We start from the raw sequence: 20803 nt of genomic DNA on the forward strand, positions 1-20803 counted from the left end.
TCCAGCTGTTCTACTTTTCTACCCAAGTAACCAAGTCGTTGAACTCTCTCTTTTTGCCTTGTTTAGTTGGAGAGAGAAAAATTTTTAGATATCACATCGAATATTTCGTAGGATGTTGGAAAAGGTGTTCGGATAATAATAAAAAAATTAATTACATAACTCGACTGGAAACTGCGAGACAAATTTATTAATCCTAATTAATCTATCATTAGCATATATAGGTTACTATAGTACTTAAGGCAAATTATAAATCAACTAGGCTGAAAAGATTCGTCTCATGATTTTTAACTAAACTGTGTAATTAGTGTGTATGCGATCGCCATCTCTTTTGGTAAGAGTGTGTATGCGAGTGCTGTGTTTTGTCTACATCGATGTGCATGTGCTGGAACATGCACGCATTGGGGTCACATGAACCAGTGCTCTGGCCGATGTCATCGTCTAGCTTGGGGAGATTTTTGTGCCGCTCCACTCCGATGGGCGAAAAGCCTCTGGCCCTTGCTGAGACACGCAGCACGCGACAGCTCCTGCACTGGCCCCTGGCCACCGGGTCCTGGAGACCTGATGCCATTTCTGTCACGTCCAAGCCACAGCGTGCATGTTGGCGATGGCACAAATTAAAGACTGTTGACTAGGCTAGGAGTCTAGGACAGCGCTCTCCTTGTCAAGCCTCTTTACTAAATTTGACCAGCTGCATCTACGGAGAGAATCACTAGTAGAAAAGAGTACAACGCCGACGTCTCCTTTTTATACTACAGGCGGTTGTAGTTATCACGCGCCTGTGGTATAAAAAGAGCGGTGTCAAAACTACGAACCGTTTGTATTTTCACATTTCCTAACAGAACCGCCAGTAAAAATCATGCATTTCTACAGGCGGTTGTCCTAAGGAACCGCCACTAAAAATCATATTTCTACAGGCGGTTTTCCTAACAAAACTGCCTGTAGAAATCATGTATTTCTACAGGCGGTTCTCCTAAGAAACCGCCTGTACAAATCATATTTCTACAGGCGGTTTGTTAAGAAAACCGTCTAGAAATAATTTGAAATTAAATTTTTTGAGTTTTTCAAATGATCTTGTTTGAAAAAACTGTCAACATGAAAGTTGTAGATCTCGAAAAGTTATGAAACTTTGTAGTTGATAATTTTTTCATTTGACATCATCTTGTCGTCGAAAACTACGTTTAAATTTTTTAAATTTGAAATTCAAATTTTGTAAATGACCTCAGATGGAAAAACTTCCAATATAAAAGCCGTAGATCTTAAAAAGTTATGAAACTTTGTAGTTGACAACTTTTCCATTGGAATCCGTTTAGGGCCTCAAATAATCAATATATGTTCGGTTTGGGATAATATGTGGGGAACTAAACTCTAATATAGACACAAGTGAGTGATAGGTGGAGTGGTAGAGGAGGCTACGCGCAAGGGCAAGGTCGCAGGTTCGAATCACACCGGCCGCGAAACACGCGATTTTACACGAAAAAAAGCCAGTAGAAAGCGCGACTTGCGGGTGAATAGCCGATGGTCCTTCCTTGTATTAAAATCTTTTTTTTCCCTATTTTTAAAAACCGATTTCCTATTTTTTGGAAAAATATTTCTACAGGCGGTTGGCATAACTGAACCGCCTGTAGAAATGCATTTCCACAGGCGGTTCTTAGTTACCGCCTGTAGAAATATCCCATTTCTACTGGCCTCCAGCGCAGGCGGTGCTGAAAAACGCCAGTAGAAATGGGTTTTCAGCCGCCTGTACAGTATGCGTCTGTACTAGTGAATTGGAGATTCTTCCTATATCTCCTTGGCCACTTGGTGTGCATATGTGTCGATAAGGAGCTACTAGTACTGCATTGTTCGTTGTTCATATATATATATATATATATATATACACACACACACACACTACATAGCCTCCCTCTTCATTCTCCGATCTGAATAGCAGCGTACATATATCAGCTGATCAGCTTGCATACACCATACTATGCAAACATCATACATACCCCGGCCGGTAGTCATGCCTCCCCTCTACCCAGTACTGGTGGTAGGGTTTGCTGTCTTCCTCTTTTGTGTGCTGCATGCTCCATGCTCTGCTGCAACGGCGATTGGCGACACTCTAGCGGCAGGCCAAGCACTTGCTGCCGGCGACAAGCTTGTCTCAAGAAACGGCAAGTTTGCGCTTGGCTTCTTCCAGTTCCAGCAAAGCCTTGGCGGCCGCACCACGGGTGAGTCCATTGACAATACCACAACCACCACCACCATCTCCTCCCCTGGCTGGTATCTTGGCATATGGTTCAACAAGATCCCTGTTTTCACCCCTGTCTGGGTTGCTAATAGGGAGAGGGCCATCACTAGATCTGAGCTTCTCATAACACAGTTCCATGTCTCAATAGATGGCAACCTCATTATCAGCAGTGCTGGATCTGTAATCTGGAACAGTACTATTGTTGTTAGCAGCACAAACAGCAGCACCTATATTATTGTCCTCAAGAACACTGGAAACCTTGCCCTCGTACCAAACACCTCATCTAATGGAGAACCCTTGTGGCAAAGCTTTGACTACCCGACAGATGCCGCGCTTCCTGGTGTCAAGATAGGTCGAAACAAGGTCACTGGTTTTAGTCATCAGCTCATCTCAAAGAAGAGCCTAATTGATCCCGATCTTGGCTCATACTCCCTTAACATACACACTGACGGGGTGTTGCAACTCAAAACTCGCAACACCCCTGTTGTGACGTATTGGTCTTGGCCATCTGGAAAATTAGGGGTACTTGTATCGACAATGAGTGCGCTGATAGATGTGGATCCACGGGCCAAGGGCTTGCTTAAACCCACATATATAGACAATGACAAAGAGGTGTACTTCACATATACCATAATGAATGAATCAACCTCCACATTCTTTCCAATAGACACCTCTGGGCAACTTAAACTGATGCTTTGGTCAGAAGCCAATCAAACTTGGGAAACCATATATGCTCAACCTTCTGATTTTTGCATTACTTATGCCGTTTGTGGACCTTTCACGATCTGCAACAGCAATTCAGGGCCATTACCCTGTGACTGTATGGAGACCTTCTCTATGAAGTCAACTCAAGAATGGGAGCTTGGTGATCGAACAGGAGGGTGTGTAAGAAATACTCCCTTAGATTGCAGAACCAACAACAAAAGCAATGCAAGTTCAACAGATGTATTCCACCCTATACCTCATGTTACGTTGCCCTATGATCCACAGAGAATAGAAGATGTCACCACACAAAGCGATTGCGCAGAAGCTTGTCTCCATGACTGCTCCTGCAATGCTTATTCCTATTCCGATAGTTATAGTAATTGCTCTATCTGGCATGGAGAGTTACTTAATGTAAATCAGGATGATGGCAATGGTATTAGTTCTCAAGATGTCCTTTACCTCCGCCTTGCAGCAAGGGATTTTCAAGGTACTACGAAAAAAAACAAAAGAATACCAAGAGTTGTTATTGTTGCATGCATTGTTGGTTTTGGGTTAATAATGGTCATGGTGTTGTTGATGATTTGGAGGAATAGATTGAAGTGGTGCTATCATCCATCACATGACAATGACATCCAAGGTAGTGGTGAAGGAATTGTTGCCTTTAAATACACTAGTCTATGTCGTGCCACTAAAAATTTCTCTGAGAGGCTAGGAGGAGGTGGGTTTGGTTCTGTATTCAAGGGAGTCTTAAGTGACTCGACTACTATTGCAGTGAAAAGATTTGATGGTGACCGCCAAGGAGAGAACCAATTTCGAGCTGAGGTGAGCTCGATTGGGATGATCCAACATATCAATCTAGTCAAATTGATTGGTTTCTGTTGTGAAGGTGATGAGAGGCTACTTGTGTACGAACACATGTCAAATGGGTCTCTAGATTCCCATCTATTTAAGAGCAATGCTTCTTTCCTAATAAATTGGAGCACTAGGTATCAAATAGCTATAGGAGTTGCTAGAGGATTGCGCTACTTGCATCATAGTTGCCACAAATGCATCATACACTGTGATATTAAGCCAGAAAACATACTTCTCGACGCATCATTTATTCCTAAGATTTCAGACTTTGGGATGTCTGCAATCGTAGGAAGGGATTTTAGCCGTGTTTTGACCACATTCAGAGGAACAACAGAGTATCTTGCCCCAGAGTGGCTTAGTGGTGTTCCTATTACACCTAAAGTTGACGTTTATAGCTTTGGTATGGTACTGCTGGAGATGATATCAGGAAGAAGGAATTCCCTAGAATTACACTCTAGCAACAGTTATCATGATGCTTATTTCCCGGTGCAAGCTATCACCAAGCTTCACGAGGGAGACATGTGGAGTTTGGTGGACACACAGTTACAAGGTGATTTTGATTTAGCAGGGGTTGAAAGGGTATGCAAAGTTGCATGCTGGTGCATCCAAGATAATGAGGTTCATCGACCGACAATGGTTGAAGTTGTTCATTTTCTGGAGGGTCTGAAAGAGCTTGATATGCCCCCGATGCCAAGACGACTTGCAGCTATAGCAGAACGTTCTAATGTGTAAATGACTCATGGTTAAGTCATATTTTTTCTAGGTTCAACAAATTCAAAAGTTGTAATGTGGAGTTGAAGGAATATCTTGATGGTGCCTATGATTTTCCAAATGTAGAGAAATTAATAGGGCTATGTTTTTGGATGGGAGAGAGTGAACGTTTATTTATCCTTTACTGAAAGGAACATGTTGATCCTACTTACTGTAAACTTTCTTAGTGATATGTCACATCTTTGCAGGTTGTGTGTGGTGGTATTGTTATCTAGCTAGGTCATCATGGGCTAGTTTTTTTTCATACTCAGATGTCAAAGTAGACAATACCAATCTTTTTTTTGAGTTGTTCAGCTACCAGTGTTTTGTCATTGACTGTATGATTATGGAGCATTGTGCACATGAGGAATCTAGATATTGTCACAAGACAAAATGAGTTTTGTATAGGTTTAGGCTAGTGTGAGGAGATAACACCCTACATCTTGTTTTGGTGGATCGGATTGCATAGTTAATTTGTGCAAAGTATGAGTGATGAATTGTTGGGTATCCAGCTGACGGCTCCCTACCAACAATCTTATATAGTCAGGGGGTAGGGTTATAGAGGCACCGCCATCCCTACATTAGTAGTTTTTTTTACTAATCCAACTCTTGAACGCTAAGTCACAAATTCTTCTTACCCTCCTCCTCTTGAAGGAGCTCTTGTAGACCTAGAGAAATTATCCTATTGATGACCAAAATGATCGGAGAACATAATTTATACTGGAAAACATGTGCAAACAGAAAAGAGCAAAAAGGATCAAATTTGGAGCAATTTGGGCACAGCTAGTAACATCCTACCAAAACCAGACCAAGCTAATTTTGCAAACAGACCGGTTTTGCATGAGTCCTCGTGGTGTACTTTGTAACCAAACTAAGCCAGTTTTGGTAGTTAGAGCCCAATTTCGTGATTTTCCTTTGGAAGCTCATCGTTCTTGTGGAATGGAGTTTTTTGTTTCAGGAGATCTCACCGGCGTGTCATATGTATATATCATGCTTTTGAGGAGGCTTATCTGGTGACATGTCATACATATCGCGCTCATCACTTGAGGCATCATGATGTAAAGTATTTGTCTATGAACACACTGTTAGATGCTAGCCGACCTAAAAAATCGGCTAAATTGATCTTCCGTCTGCCTCTACCGGGCGATCTAGTACGTTCGCTACTAGTGTGATGACTTAATTAGTGTCAATACATCTCTTTACCGTGTGTTATATATTTGGCACACCGGGATGGACCAAATGGATTTGAATAGGCGAACGATTATTAAAGCTTTGGCAGGACATAATAGGACAGCAATCCGTTTAAGCCTAGGCTCTGTTTAGTTCTGAACAATTTCTCAAAAAATTTTCAAGATTTTCCGTTATATAGAATCTTTAGATGCATGCATGGAAAATCTTTCGCCAACTGAATAAAGCCCTAGTACCCTCGCGCTTGACTTGCTGACCGGCCGTGCTGCAAGCCTTATTCTGTGCTTGGAGGAAGAAGAGGAGACAAATAATGGACCTTCGTAGCAGTAGCATATATAGCTACACTACACCAAACTGCTATACCGAGCAATATATCGATAGAGATGGTCATCACCGCTGGCCGGGTCGTGTTGACGCCGCCGGCCACCAGTCGCCGCCGGCCGTGCATGCCAGGGCACCATGCATATTCGTTCGTACAGGGACTACTCATGGTATTCGTAACGTGGTGCACGGCTGCGCACCACGTCCAAACTCCAACCCCCCACAAGACCGTTGCACGATCGATCGATTAGGACAGCCAACCAGATAAATATTTGACCCGCTCCTAAAGCCTCCTACTAGTCAACTCTACGCTCTTATAACTGGTAATATCACTAGTTGCGTGCAAATTTAATTAATCCAAATTTTATGAGTTTATGGGGAGGGAGTAGTCGTAGGGGAAATTGATTCTGGTGTGTGAAAGGAAGAGCCTGTTTGATAGGGATTTATGAGCAGCTTCACAAAGCCATTTTACAGCTTCCCTACCAAACAGGTCCATGGAAATAGCTTTTCCCCATAATACCATGAAAATACGCTCTCACATACAATTAAAAAAAAATGGTGGGTGAAGCTGAAAAAAACTAGCTTCGTCACTCTCTCGTGAGACCAGCGTGGCCATGGGCACATTTGCCCCCAAGCTAGCACGAGGAGGGGCGACGAAGCCCGGGGCGCACAGGCATGGGGATCAGGGCCTAGGGATGAAAACAGATCGGATACGGACGGATAACACCGATATCATATTTGTTTTTATATTTCTGGTCGGATTTGGATTCGAATACGGATAATATCAATCATGTCGGATAAGATACGATTGAATGTCGACATTATAAATATACGATTTAAGTATTCGGATACGGATACGGTATCAGATATTGAATATTCGGACTCAGATACGGACAGATATAAACTCTTCTAAACGAATTCGGTCTTGAATATGGTCGAAAAATATCCTTACCGTTTTTATTCCGGTAATGATACTATGCGGGCGTCTGCAGTCCAATTAAAGGAACGCACCTGAACCAACTCATCTATCTCTGTCTTATCTCTTTCCTCGAGTCGGACTCCCTCAGCGCTCGTAACATTCTGCTCGCCCTCTCCTCCTCCAACTCTTCCACTCCTTCGCTCTACTCCCGCGCTGTCGTGCCTCCCCTCCCTCCATGAGCTCCAAGCCATCGGAGGGGACGGCGACATCGACGACTTCCGACAAGCCCCCTTCCTCCCTCCCTCCATCCCTGCCTTTTTTCGCGACCTCCATAGAATCGAAGACGAGGACAACGGCGGTGGCTCTAACGAGGTAGGTGGTAGAGGGATCTAGATCTGAGGCCTTCCTCCCCCTCCCTCCTGTTCTGGATCTGATCTGAGCCCTCCTCCTCCTCTTCTTCTTCTTCCTTCTCCTCCTCTGGATCTAAGGGATGCGGTGGTGACTAGGGTTCTGGTGAACTCTCGAGGTTCAGCTCTCGCGCGTGTTGTAATGGTGTTCTCCAGAGGTTGCAATACATTTTCAGCTGTTGTTTCAGTAGGCTAGGCTTCCAGCGAGCTCTCAGGTTCAGATTTCGTTGTTGTCGCAATGGTTCTCTCTGGATGTTGCGGCGGGCCGGGTTTGGATCGTTGTTGGAGTATTGTTTTTTGATACGTTGTTTCAATTTTGTCAGTCGGTATGTTGCAGTAGTTGTTGCGTGTTGTTGCAGTAGTGCGTTCCGTTGTTGTTGTAGTAATATGTTCATTGTGTTTCAGCAACTGTAGTCTAATGTTTCAACTGTTTTTCTTTGTTTGTTATTATAATATGTTTAAGGTCTTTTAACTTCATCATCTCAGTGTTGGAGTTGTCGTTTTTTGTTATTGTTGCAATATACACGTTTATGGTGTTTCAACTGATTCAACTTTTTTGTTGCAGCAGTTCGTCGAGTGTTGTTTCAATATCGTGCTTATGGTGTTTGTAGTGTCTTCATCCTTATGTTGCAGTGCACAGGCAGGGAGGTTGGTTGGGGGTTGTGGGGGTAAACTGGCAGCAGGCGGATGTGCTGGAGGCTGACGAGATTGGGGGCGAGTTTGATCTACTTCCTCCTCTGCGCGCATGTTGGGGACGGGGTGCGGGGTGGGCGAGTGTGGGGGCGTGCGGGGAGGGGGGTTAGGGGGAGGCGAACTGGCAGCAGGCGGATGTGCTGGGGGGCTCGCGAGGTGGGGGCAGGTTCAATCTACTTCCTCTTCTACGCGCACGTTAGGGGACGGGACCTTTCTTTTTTTTTCACTTTTTCCTTTGTGTGGGGTGAGTGAGTGTGGGGGCGTGCAGGGACGGACGGGCCCCTATATGTGCGTCCGGATACCGCCAGCATCCGGACGTCCGAGCACTAGGAGCTCCGTTTTCATCCCTAATCAGGGGCGTGGACACTTGGTGGCAGACTCCAACGGGCGCGCAGTGGTTCGCAGACTCCGAGGGACACCGGGTCATCGACGCAGTCGCCGGACTGCACGTACGGAGGTGTGTGGACACCAGGTCATCGGAGCGCAGACACCGGGCAGGGGCATGCTTGCTGAACCATGCGGTATGTAGTCGAGCTATACCAACAAACAGGCTGGAGTGAGTTTTTTAGCTCAATATAATAGCTTTTCAGTGGGAATTGGAGAGTAATTCTTATCTTCTACTCACTATACGGTTTTTCTAAGTTTGGCTGATGAGGAGTTTCTAAATTCTGCTTATTGTTATTCACCTCATCACCTCGAGTTCTATAGTTTTCTTCATGTACAGTATACTATATTTTTTTTTTTAGAATTGCTAAACAGCAACCGAGAGTTTTCTCCCTCTCCAGCACCCAACTCACCCTCCCGGCGTGCACGCACTCCTTCCCACGCGGCTCCTCCCTCTATCCCCTTCGGCAGCAGTGGCACTACTGGAGCGCTTTGCCGAGGGCATAATGCACTCGGCAAAGCACTGGCGGAGCCACCGCCCAGCCACCCCGGGCGGCTGGCCGGGTTCATCGCGGACGTTTAAAAGGAAAATTTTTTTATATCAAAGTAGAACTCTATAATTTTGTAGCTAAATATTTTGCTTAATAAAAATTGCCCGGGCTCATGAAAGCGTCTGGCTCCGCTAATGCAGCAAAGGCTACTTTGCCCTCAGCAAAGCCTTTGCCAAGGGCAGCACTCGGCAAAGACACTTCGGCAAAACATCCATCGACAAAGAATTTTTTGCCGAGAGCAATCATGACTCTCGGCAAAGCCTTTGCCGAGGGCAACACTCGGCAAAGACCCTCCGATAAAACATTCGTCGGCAAAGAATTCTTTGCCGAGAGCCTTTTATCGGGCACTCGACAAAGTCTTTGCCGAGAGCAATCATGGCTCTCGGCAAAGAAAAGTGATCATCACAGCGCCGGTTCCGGCAGCACATGTTTTGCCGAGTGCCATGTTAGAGACATTCGGCAAAGATTTTTTTTATTTTTTTAAAAAAATACTTTGCCGATCGCCCTACCAGGGAGGCGCTCGGCAAAGTTTTTTTTATTTTTTTCATAATTTCTTTGCCGAGTGCCCAGCTTGGTCGGCACTCGGCAAAGATTTTTTTTATTTTTTTAAAATTTTTGCCGAGTGCCATTGCCCTGGCACTCCGATGTCACAACTTGCTCGAAACATTCTCAATTTTTTACCACAACCTTTACATGAGACAACATAACACCTCAACAAGTTTCGTGATTTTTGAACTTCATTTGGATTTTATATAATTTAAATACTCTTTCCCCGCAAGTACCTCGTCAAGTTACGACAGCAAGATGCTCGAAATTTGATGTGAGCTCATAGATACTGCCTCAACATACCCTAAATATCATGAATATCATTATTTGAGTGACCAAATTCCATTATTAAATTTCAAATATGCGGAAAAAATCAATGAAATATAAAAAGCTAAGAAAATATAGTAGGAAAACTCAAAACTGTCCTAAAATTTGAAATTGAACTGTAATTACTGTAACTAGGCCAAAAAAATAGAGCAAAAAAACTAAAAAAATTAAATTACCGAGTGTCAGGTCATTGGGCACTCGGCAAAGATTTTTTATTTTTCTTAAATAAATCTTTGCCGAGTACCCAAAAATCTTTGCTGAGTGTCAAACGGCGGGCGCTCGGCAAAGACTAACGGCAGGTGGCCACCCTCAGGTCGGCCACCTTTGTCGGTTGCCTTAGTTTGCCGAGAGCCCGACCCTCGGCAAAGAAAAATTTTGCCAACGGTCCACCTTTGCCGAGAGCCAGGCCGTCAGCAAAGGTTGCTTTGCCGAGTGCCCGATGACCTAGCAGTCGCAAAGATTGCCTTTGCTGAGTGCCTGAGGAAAAGCGCTCGACAAACAAAGCAGCTGTGTCCGGTAGTGTGGCGAATGGGAGGTAGGCGGTTCCTCTTCCTCCTCCTCCTCCTCCTCCTCCTACTAGATCTATGAGTTAGAGTTCTGATGAGTCTCTCTCTCTCCCTCTCCCAACAACAATAGGCTTAGAAGGGTTCGGCCGAGGAGGCAAGTAGGCTAGATGGTGGGGACGACAGACAGGCGATTCAAGGCCCTGGCGGACAAGCTAGGTTGGGATAGGAGAGTCACGACAGTTCACCAAAGTTGAAGAAGAAAAGCGGTCGTGGAAGGGGAGAGGGGAAGAGGGAGGCCACTACGAACGCGATAGGGTCTCGTCAGAGTTCTGCGGCGGCAGCGGAGCTCAGGCAAGACCCTACCGCGCGCCACAGTGAGGCGGTGGGCGGTGTGTGGTGGCAGGGCGTCGGAGTAAGAAGATAAATAGTGCAAAAGAAAATCGGGTGTCCCCTCCCAAAGAAAAAAAAAACACTCGAACGTCAGGTAGATAACTTCTTTTTTTTGGGGGAGGATACTACCGTACAGTACGTAGCTGTGGTCTGTACTCCGAGCAGCAGCATATCAGCACACACGCCACTATCACTATGGTTTTCTAGTTTGCTACAAAGAAATCTAGGTACACAATCAACTATGGAGTGTTATACCGTATACGAATTAGACACGTACGTTAACGAGTTGTGGCGACAGCCTTGTTTAGTTACCTAAAAATTTTGTAAAATTTTTCAGATTCTCTATCACATCGAATCTTTAGACGTATGCATGGAGTATTAAATATAGATAAAAATAAAAACTAATTGCACAGTTTGGTCGAAATTGACGAGACGAATCTTTTGAGCCTAGTTAGTCTATAATTGGACAATATTTGTCAAATACAAACGAAAGTACTACTATTCATATTTTGCAAAATTTTTTGGAAGTAAACAAGGCCTAACACGCAACCAGCACATGAAAAACTGTGGCATGCATGAGAGAGTTGTGGTGGACGGTAGCGCACTTTGGTAACAAATTAAACCAAAAAACATCCCCGCCGTGCAAGGTCGGGTACACAACACACAAACTTTCCTGCAAACCAAGAGAGAATTTTTGGGAAGAGGCTTTCACGGCAACCGTGTTAAAGACTTAAAGCCGCTCTAGCAGTCTAGCTTAGCCTCAAAACCACTCGGGATATAGATATATCCTCCTCTTCCTCGTCTAGCGTCAACATCCCAGTCAACAAACATCCATCGAAGACCTGTCCCGGCCCATTACCGCGGTGACCACCGCGCGCGCGCGCCATGCCGTCGCTTGCCGGCCGCCTGCAGGTGGTAATACCGGCGGTGGCGTTGCTGTTCGTCTTCGCCTCGTCCGCCTCGGCGGCCAACTTCACCTGCGCAGCGGCCGCCGCCGCGCTGGGTACGACCTGCAACGCCGCCATCGCCTACGCAGTCCCCAACGCCACCACCTACTCTGAGCTCGTCGTCCGCTTCAACACAACAAGCACAATCGCCGATCTGCTGGGAGCCAACGGCCTGCCGCCGACCTATGACTATGAGGACAGTTCCACGCCCATCACCGCGGAGACCGTCGTCCGCGTCCCCTTCCGCTGCCGCTGCGGGAGAAACGGCGTCGGCGAGTCCGTCGGCGGCCCCATCTACGTCGTGCAGCCGATGGACGGCCTCGACCACATCGCGCGGGACGTGTTCGACGCCTTCGTCACCTACCAGGAGATCGCCACCGCCAACAACATCTCCGACGTTAACCTCATCCAGATCGGGCAGAAGCTCAGGATCCCGCTGCCCTGCAGCTGCGACCAGGTGGACGGCGCCGACGTGATGCACCTCGCGTACAGCGTCGCCGAGGGGGAGGACTCGCCTGGCATCGCCGCTAAGTTCGGGGTGGCCGAGAACACGCTGCTGAGTGTGAATAAGATCACCGACCCCAAGAGCCTGCAGCAGGGGCAGATTCTAGATGTCCCGCTCCCTGGTAAGTGCCTTCTGCATGCTAAAATCTTAAATTACACATATCATATCACTAGGGTTCTGGGATTTGAAATTCACCCATCTCAGTGACGTCGGAAATAACGTCGTAGAGCGGTCAACAGTTCAAATTTTGCTGAAATTTTGGTGATTAATTAATAAATTAATCATGGTTTGCCTGGGTCGTCTAACTTTTCAATATAGACAAAAAATCATGATGCCTAATTACACACACACCACTCGTTCAGAGATATTTTAGACTTTTCTGACAGCCTCTACCATGAAAATTCCCCCATCTGCAAATGTCACTGTTTGGTTCATTCCAGCGCACCAGGAAGGCACAATTACAACTACACCTGTTCCACCCACAAAATTCTTTTTTTAGACAAAGGAAATTGTATTTCCGGCTTCAGTCATCCTCTTTCAAGAATGCATCAGGCCAAATTATTACAACACAAGAAACTAAAATAAAGGAAACTGATGGAAGAAAATAAATACATCCCCAACAAGGAACTCGAGTAGTCCTACGCGACAACTGACTTGCTCCGTGATGTCAAATCCACAAGAATATGACCACCAACGTCGAGACAATGCCGCCAAAACACGTCTGTTGAAAGATTGTTGGACACCGACCACTATTTAAGACACCGGATGTTGTATCCTGGCAACAAAACGAAGCACCCGGTGTGTATGCAAGAGAGCTACCATCTTGTTGCCGGCACCAAGCCGACAACGCAAGGGATCTTCCAAGAGCGATGTCTCCAACGAGAAAAATGGCATCCGTAGATGCCATCGTCGCCCCACCAGAGAACTAGAGATGGGTTTTCACCTGGAGAGATCCTCATGAAGGACAATACGACACCTCCAGCAAGGTAAGTGGCGCCAATAGGGGTCACCGCCGTCGAAACTTGGTAGTACTGCCATTGCCCACCAATTGCCAAACTATTATGCCATTAATTGCCACGTCCGTCTTGATTTGGCCATCATCGTACATGCCTAGGCCGGCTACCACCGTTGAAGTAAAGCCATCGATGCCTAGACACACTATAGCTCTAGCTTCGCCTCAACTGTCTTCGGCAGCGACGCGGTGAGACACCGCCCGAGTCGACGCGGGGATCGATCCTATTTTTGCATACTCCACCAGATCAGGTCGTGGAGGGCCAAATTCGGACGAGTCACAGACGGATCCCTCGCCCATTGAGGCGAGCATCATCGTCGGGCGCCCAACTTCACCCTCCTCCGTCGCGCCGGAGTGAGGGCGTCGCCGAGCCATGGCCCCACCGCCACCATCCCCATTTGCCGACCCAGTGGTGCACTCCGGTAGTGGCGAGGTGGGGAGGAAGGGGTGGGGAGAGGCGGCGGCAGCTAGGGTTTCACCCTGAGCCGCCCGCCACCTACCCACAAAATTCTGAATTCCTCCATTGGGAAATGTCACTGTTTGGTTCATTCTAGCGCACCACGAAGTCATAATTACAACTAAATCCGTTCCAGCACAAAATTCTAAATTCTCCCATTTGTAAATGTCGTTGTTTAGTTCATTCCTTCACACCAGGAAGACATAATTAAGCTACACAGCTGCATGGGGTTCACTTGGAACAAGCTCATCTATAGTTCTTTGTTTCGATATTACAGAGCTAGGCAGGAGTTTTGTTGGATTTTCGAGTTGTGTGGGTGCATATGGTTGGAAAGAGCATGCCTAGTGCCTTGTGTCCTCTCCGCCGCCACCGCCACTAGGGTCCTGTGCAGAGGTGGCTTAGCGTAGGCTCAAGAGGGCGCCTCGATGGAGCTCGGACTCACCTTCACTAGCATGGGTGCGGCACGCCACATGGTGCTCCAAGGAAGTGTGCCATGCCCGAGGACAAATCGACCGCTTGACTCCTTGGATGACCTTTCTGGGGACACGGCAAGCTCGCCACCCATGCAAACAATGGCTTAAGCACACTTGTGGCCACCAGCATGCTACCATCCTCCTAGGCCCAAGACGAGGTTGTCACCGGTGGCGGCGATGCCAACACCGCCCCGTAGAAGTAGAGCCCTTGCTTCTCCCAAGCAGTTGAATAGCATCATGGAGCTTGCCTAAGCACTGTTGAAGGCGGTGGACCTCACCTCGGAGACCAATGAAGCACACATCAAGTGAGGTCTCCGGTATCCCAAATTGGCAGGACTCAATCATTCCATCAGTCCCCCATTTTCTTGCTTGAGTTTGGCAATTACTTTCTTTTTTTCTTGAATATGCAAAAATTTTGCACATCACTATAATTAAGGTAGAAGAGTTTAACTATACAACCAACACACTTATGATGAGCGTCCTAGATGGTCTATATGATTACGGACAGAGGTTGGACTGTCCTACCATACAGATTCAAGTTTTAGTATTACATAAGCGGTAGACAACTGGGATTTAGGCGATGATGCGACCTAAGAGGTTAGCTTGCGTCTTCACTGCTGCCTACATGGTCTAGTTCTAATGTTTGGAAAGAGCAACCTAGTGTCGAAGAGACATGCCTGGCATAGATAGACCCATTGCCAAGCTCATATACTTCATGACTAGGACCTCTCACCTTGCTTGGAAGCAAACACCCAAGAGAGGCTCTGAGTCACTAGCCACTTGCTCCACAATGGGAGCACTGGATTAGGCGATGACTACTTGGGAACCTGACAAATTCGTGGGGAGGTCGGCGGAGGACCCCATCAAAACCTAGATCATTCGAACCCTTCACTCTCCTACCCCTGACTGTAAACTCCCTTTAGCATTCCAACACTCTGCTAGACGTAGGGCTTGATGCTCGAACCAAGATAAAACCTCTTTTTTTGAGTGTTAATCACCAAAGCCCCACACATTGACCACTAATCACTAGATGTGGTTACGAACCCATGACAAAGATCATCATCTACTTACTATACAAGATAGGTAGAAACCTTATGCCGCACGACCTTGGATTTCGTAACATTCAGTTAGGAAACTAACTCAAAAGCCGATCTGTGAAGGAACTCTCTGTAAACCTAAGCCCCCATGGGATTATATGAGGTGGGTTGGGATCCCTAGACCGACACACACCTTCAACATCATCATACACCTCGACATAGTAGGCGCAAAGCAATCCAATCCATAGACATAGAAAGTAGGGTGTTACCTCCTCACTAGTGCCCAAAGCTATCTGAGCTTTGTCTCCTGTGGCACCATCTAATTCTTGTTGTAAATGCCCCATATATATTTACTGACATGCGACAAAAACATAGACATGTTCCATTGGAAAAAATAACTTAATTCGTTAGTTCCTCTAGTGAAAAGTAAGTCTATATTTGTCTTAAGCCAACCTTAATTTAAAATTTGACTAGCAAAATTCAAAATAAGCTACCTCTGTCCTTAAATGTATTCATTTATGAATACAAGAATTAGACTAGCAATGACTATAGTCATATATTTTTAGCACCAAATTTTAATAAAAATTAGGTGATTTTGTGATGGTTTTAGATTGGTCGGAGGTGGGAAGCATAGATTCTAGTGGAAGGAGGTTGGAGGGCAAGGAAGATGGATGTGGTGGCGACCCGTGTGATCGCTCGCAGATAGGGTGGCTAGCGGCCAAGGCAATAGACTACTCAAGGGGTGGCACGGTGAGAGATGGAGGATGGTACATGGGGCTTACAAACAGAGCCGAGAGAATTCGAGGATTACATCCTCTACTTCTTTCTTAAATAATAATAATATGAGTACATGATCCCTTTGTTTGATACTCTAACTTGGCTCCTAAGAAATATGTTAGAGATAGAGTCCTTATAGATTTAGACTTTTCTTTTTCTAATAATGAATTTGTTTCTCCTAAACTGAATTATTCTTATTGTATTTCTAATTGGAGTTGGATCTGGACTCCTCAACAGTGGAGGGGGCCGCCATGGCGCCACCCCTCCTGCATGTAATGCAACCATGGGTCAATCTGCCATGGCCTCCTTTGGGCTTTGTTGGGCCCACCACATCGGGGTCTGTTTGGACCCATGACATATTTTGAATATACGAATCGAACTTAAAAACCCAAATTTTATAGTAATATACGAGTAGAACTATTCTAACGAAAAATATGTACCCTTTTTGATTAAGGGAGTCTTATCTTGAAGAAAGCTTAGTTTCATACTTTGAAGGGACTTTTCATACGTGATTCCAAGTGTCTGTCTTGTGTTGTTCCATATAAAAAAACTTCAAATTGATTGTAGAAGTGCAAATAATGTCTTAGCAGAAAGTAAATTGGTGGTTTTGTTAAGAAAACCGTCTGTAGTAATTAGTTTACAAAGGCGGTTTATGAGTCGGGCTGGTCGTTTTCTTCGCACTGGCACGCGATAAAGGAAACCACCTGTACAAATTAGACAGAACCGCCGTCGTTGAGCTTTTTTGTACTAGTGTTAATGAATGACAGTTAGGACATTAACACAGTCCAGAGGATGATACATTGACTAGTAAATCCATATAAAATAAGAGAATGTGTTTCTTGAAGAATCTTGTAATACACAAATATTATATAATTGTTGAGGCATGCATGTGACATTTTTTCGGTATTGTGGCCAAATTAAGATAAAAGTCTTCGAGGGCATGAAACACGACTGTGCATAATATTTTTATGTAAAGGATATCTTATATATAGAGAGAGTTTTATTTTAGAACCTGATACTCTCCGTGGATGTTTTAGCTTTTCTAGATACATTAATTTTACAATATATATCTAAATATATTGTATTCTAAGTGCATAGTGTTAGCTGTTAATTGTTTGTTTTTCTTTTCTTTGAACTTCTCATGTATTCTTTTTGTTCGTTTTTTTAATAAAATTCAGTAGAGGCGCAAGCCCCTCCTGTTTTCTAAGAAAAAAATCAAGATATCTTATAGTTTGGAATGAGAGAGTAATTAACTGCTCGTTAATTTGGTTGCACTCTCAGTTTGCAATTCATCAATCGACCACTTGTCGGCTGATCACAATCTGCTCCTGCCGTATGGCACTTACGCAGTCACCGCACAGGGCTGTGTCCAGTGCAGCTGCATGATAGACCAGTGGAACAAGGACCAGCAGTAAATTCCCTTGCTTCCCAATCCAATTCCTGAATCAGTACGTGTTTAGAAACATTTACATTTTCCTCGTGATTACCAGGCTAGACTGCGTTCCGGTGCAAGACGAAAAGTGCCCAGCAGTGCCGGTATGCACTGGAGCATTGAAGCTTGGGCAGGCTTGCGGATCCAAAATGTGCGCATATGAAGGCTATGTCAGCGACAGCACATCGCTAACAATTTATACCACTCTTGTAGCTGCAGACAACAAGACATCACGATGCCAGAGTAAGTAGAACATGCAATTCTGCAACCATCAGTACAAAATCAATTTTTGCTGACACTTGCATTTTTTTTTCAGTAGCGGCTCATAATGTATAGATGTTAGTAGAGATGAAACTGTAGGCCCATGGCCATGAACTGCCCGTATAAATTCATAGTGTATTTACAATGTAGTACATATAACTTTGTATTTACAATGGCGGTTCTAACCTACCACCAGTGTAAATTCAATTTGTATTGGTGGCATCCTTAAGAGAACCAGCTGTGTGTAAATACATAATTTCTATTGACGGTAAGATTAGAAAAAAAAAACAACAATAAAGATGCATTTACTCTAGTGGTTTTCTTAACCTAGCGCTATAACAAATAATTTGAAATTAGTTTTTTAATTTTTGCAAATGATCTTGGACAGAGAAATAGTCTGAATAAAAAATGTAGTACATATAACTTTGTTGTTGCCTACTTTTTAAAAATCATTTAGGGCTCTAAAATTATGTTCTAAAATGAATAATTTTAAAATTTATTTTCTCAAATGACCTTAGATAGAAAATTAAAACGATCAAAAGCAAAGTCGTAGATCTCAATGAGATCTAAAACTTTGTAGTTGATGTTTTTTTCATTTTATTCCACTTAAGGCCTCAAATCTTCATTTAAAAGTTTGATGGAGTAAATAATAGTGGAATGTTTCTGTTGTTAAGACATAAACTTTAGGTGCAGTGGCAAGGAGAATAACGACACGCGAGGTCTGAGTTTGATTCCTAGGAACTGCACATGCGTGTGTGTGGCTGTCTAGTGTTGGCCTCAACTGATAAGAAAGTTTTCTTTTTGCTGATTTTTTTAGCTTGATTTGTAATTTCTCAAAAAAAAAAAAATTACACCGGTGGCATCCTTAAAGAAAACGGTCTGAGTTTAATTCTGCTGGACTTAACCACATCTCTGTTCTTTTGATAGATGTTTCTGCTGGTCCATTGATAGATCTTTCTGGTGGTTCACGGAGACAGAACAAGTTAATTTTAAAAGGTATGCACCCCCTCCCCTGGCCCCATCCCTACACACACAACCGTACCCCCATCTGGTTAATTTGGAGACATGGGGTCTTTGTTTTTTACCCCGTTGTTATTCCAAGTGTAGATATTGATAGATGAGCATCTTTAATTTTCTTTTCCTATAGAAGTGGGCGTTATGTGTAACTTATTATGTTCTATTTCAGTTGCACTATCTGTTTCAATCTGCTTCATTCTTACGTGCCTTGCTTGCATAATGTACCGTTGGAAGAAAATTTACCAAGTATCCTTTCAAATGGTTAATTCAAAGAAAAGGTACGATGGCAATGAATCAAACATAGAGGACATACTGAAAGGATATGATTCGCTCATCCCAAAGAGGTACAAATACTCAGAGGTAAAGAAAATAACGGGATCCTTCAAGCATATACTAGGAGAAGGTGGCTATGGCATAGTATATAAGGGAAAATTAGAAGATGGACGCAAGGTAGCCGTGAAACTACTGAAAGTATCGAAAGGAAATGGAGAGGAGTTCCTGAACGAGGTAGTGAGCATCCGTAGGACATCTCACATAAATATTGTGAACTTAGTTGGCTTTTGTTTACATGGATCTAAGAGAGCACTTATTTACGATTACATGGTCAATGGCTCTTTGGACAAGTATATTTATTCAGAAGAAACTAAAATGGCCATAGGATGGGATAAGTTGCGAGAAATAGCCATTGGCATTGCGCGAGGCTTGGAATATTTGCACCGGGGATGTAATGCCCGTATTATCCATTTCGATATCAAGCCACATAATGTGCTTCTAGATGAAGACTTTTGTCCAAAAATTGCAGATTTTGGACTGGCAAAACTGTGCCACCTCAAGGATAGTGCTCTCTCGATGGCTGAAGCCAGAGGTACCATTGGTTTCATTGCTCCAGAAGTATTTTCTAGAGGTTTTGGAGTTGTGTCGACTAAATCAGATGTTTACAGCTATGGAATGGTGTTGTTAGAAATGGTAGTTGGAAGGAAGAATATTAAAGAAACCACTGGGAATTCTAGTGAAGCTTATTTCCCCGACTGGATTTACGACCGTTTAGCAAAAGATTTCCAAAGTCAGGATGTTGCATGTGTGAGTGATGAGACTGCAAGACATATGACTCTAGTCGCCTTGTGGTGCATACAAACAAGCCCAGGAAATCGTCCTTCTATTAGGTGTGTAATAGAAATGTTGGAGAAGAACATAACTGAACTGGAAATGCCCCCCAAGCCATTTCTATCGTGTCCCTCTCCGCCATCACATTTTTCTTCTTGACTGAAAATCTCTCTCTCTCTCTCTCTCTCTCTCTCTCTCTCTCTCTCTCTCTCTCTATCTATCTATCTATCTATCTATGTGTGTGTGTGTGTGTTTGATACTCCAACTCAAAACCTGAAGATTGACAGTAATATAAGTCACTGTTAGAGACATTTGATTTTACTTTTTTTTTATATGTAACTATTGTCAAATTAGTCTTAGAGCATGTGCGTAAATCATGTATATGGGATTTATGCCCATGCATTACCAAGGGAACAAAAATAAGACTATAATAATCGAAGTTTGCATGTGTGCTATGCCATAATTAAATGAATTGACTTAACAAAAAAAAAATCAAGAGATAGTTATGTTTATGTAATGGTTCTGCTGCAGTAGGCACATGAGGGAGGTTGTTACGGCGTCGAGCCTTGCTGCGCAGGAAGTAGGGGGGAGAGCAGGAATCTCGAGCGCGGCGATTCTGGCGGCGTGTTGGCGCCGTGGCAAAGGCTGGTGGGCGAGAGGAAAGTAGGCAAGGGCTGGGCGCCCAAGGGAGATAAAATATCTCAATCCCAGGCTAGTTCTCATTGATCTCAAATTGGATTCTTATACAATGGACTCTAACAGCCTGATGCTAAAAATAAGGACTCTAATAGGAAACCGACACAAACTCTAACTAGCTAACTCATACTTTCCTAACAAACTAAATCTTCTAATAGATCTCTATTAAATCTCTCCTACTAGCTAGGCGACTGACTCAGCCACCTTGCTGCCTATTCCTCCTTTCATATGTAACACCAACCATAACAGAGGTATTTGAAGGTAAAATTGGATGAATTAGGTGATTAGAGGAGGGGAACGACTTCCCTAGATAGGA

The 20803-nt window shown here is 44.3% G+C and overlaps 2 protein-coding genes across 3 annotated transcripts; both read left to right on the plus strand.

Annotated features, from left to right (window-relative positions):
• LOC8068700 (G-type lectin S-receptor-like serine/threonine-protein kinase At2g19130) lies at window positions 1894–4762 on the plus strand. The gene has a single exon (XM_002439125.2). It carries the CDS (start codon window positions 1970–1972, stop codon window positions 4517–4519), a length of 2550 nt encoding a protein of 849 aa, XP_002439170.2. The 5' UTR covers window positions 1894–1969; the 3' UTR covers window positions 4520–4762.
• LOC8068701 (chitin elicitor-binding protein) lies at window positions 11495–20803 on the plus strand. Of its 2 annotated transcripts, none has more exons than XM_021447288.1 (5): window positions 11495–12342; window positions 17259–17388; window positions 17468–17652; window positions 18598–18666; window positions 20323–20803. In XM_021447288.1, the coding sequence occupies exons 1-5, from the start codon at window positions 11655–11657 to the stop codon at window positions 20331–20333; spliced, it is 1083 nt and encodes a 360-aa protein (XP_021302963.1). In that variant the 5' UTR covers window positions 11495–11654; the 3' UTR covers window positions 20334–20803. The 2 variants fall into 2 exon arrangements, with proteins under 2 accessions (XP_021302963.1, XP_002439171.2); XM_002439126.2 differs by lacking the exon at window positions 20323–20803 and adding an exon at window positions 18857–20123 and having other exon boundaries at window positions 11496–12342.

The sequence above is a fragment of the Sorghum bicolor genome, chromosome 9 (genome assembly GCF_000003195.3).
Source record: "Sorghum bicolor cultivar BTx623 chromosome 9, Sorghum_bicolor_NCBIv3, whole genome shotgun sequence".
Taxonomy (NCBI): Eukaryota; Viridiplantae; Streptophyta; class Magnoliopsida; order Poales; family Poaceae; genus Sorghum; species Sorghum bicolor.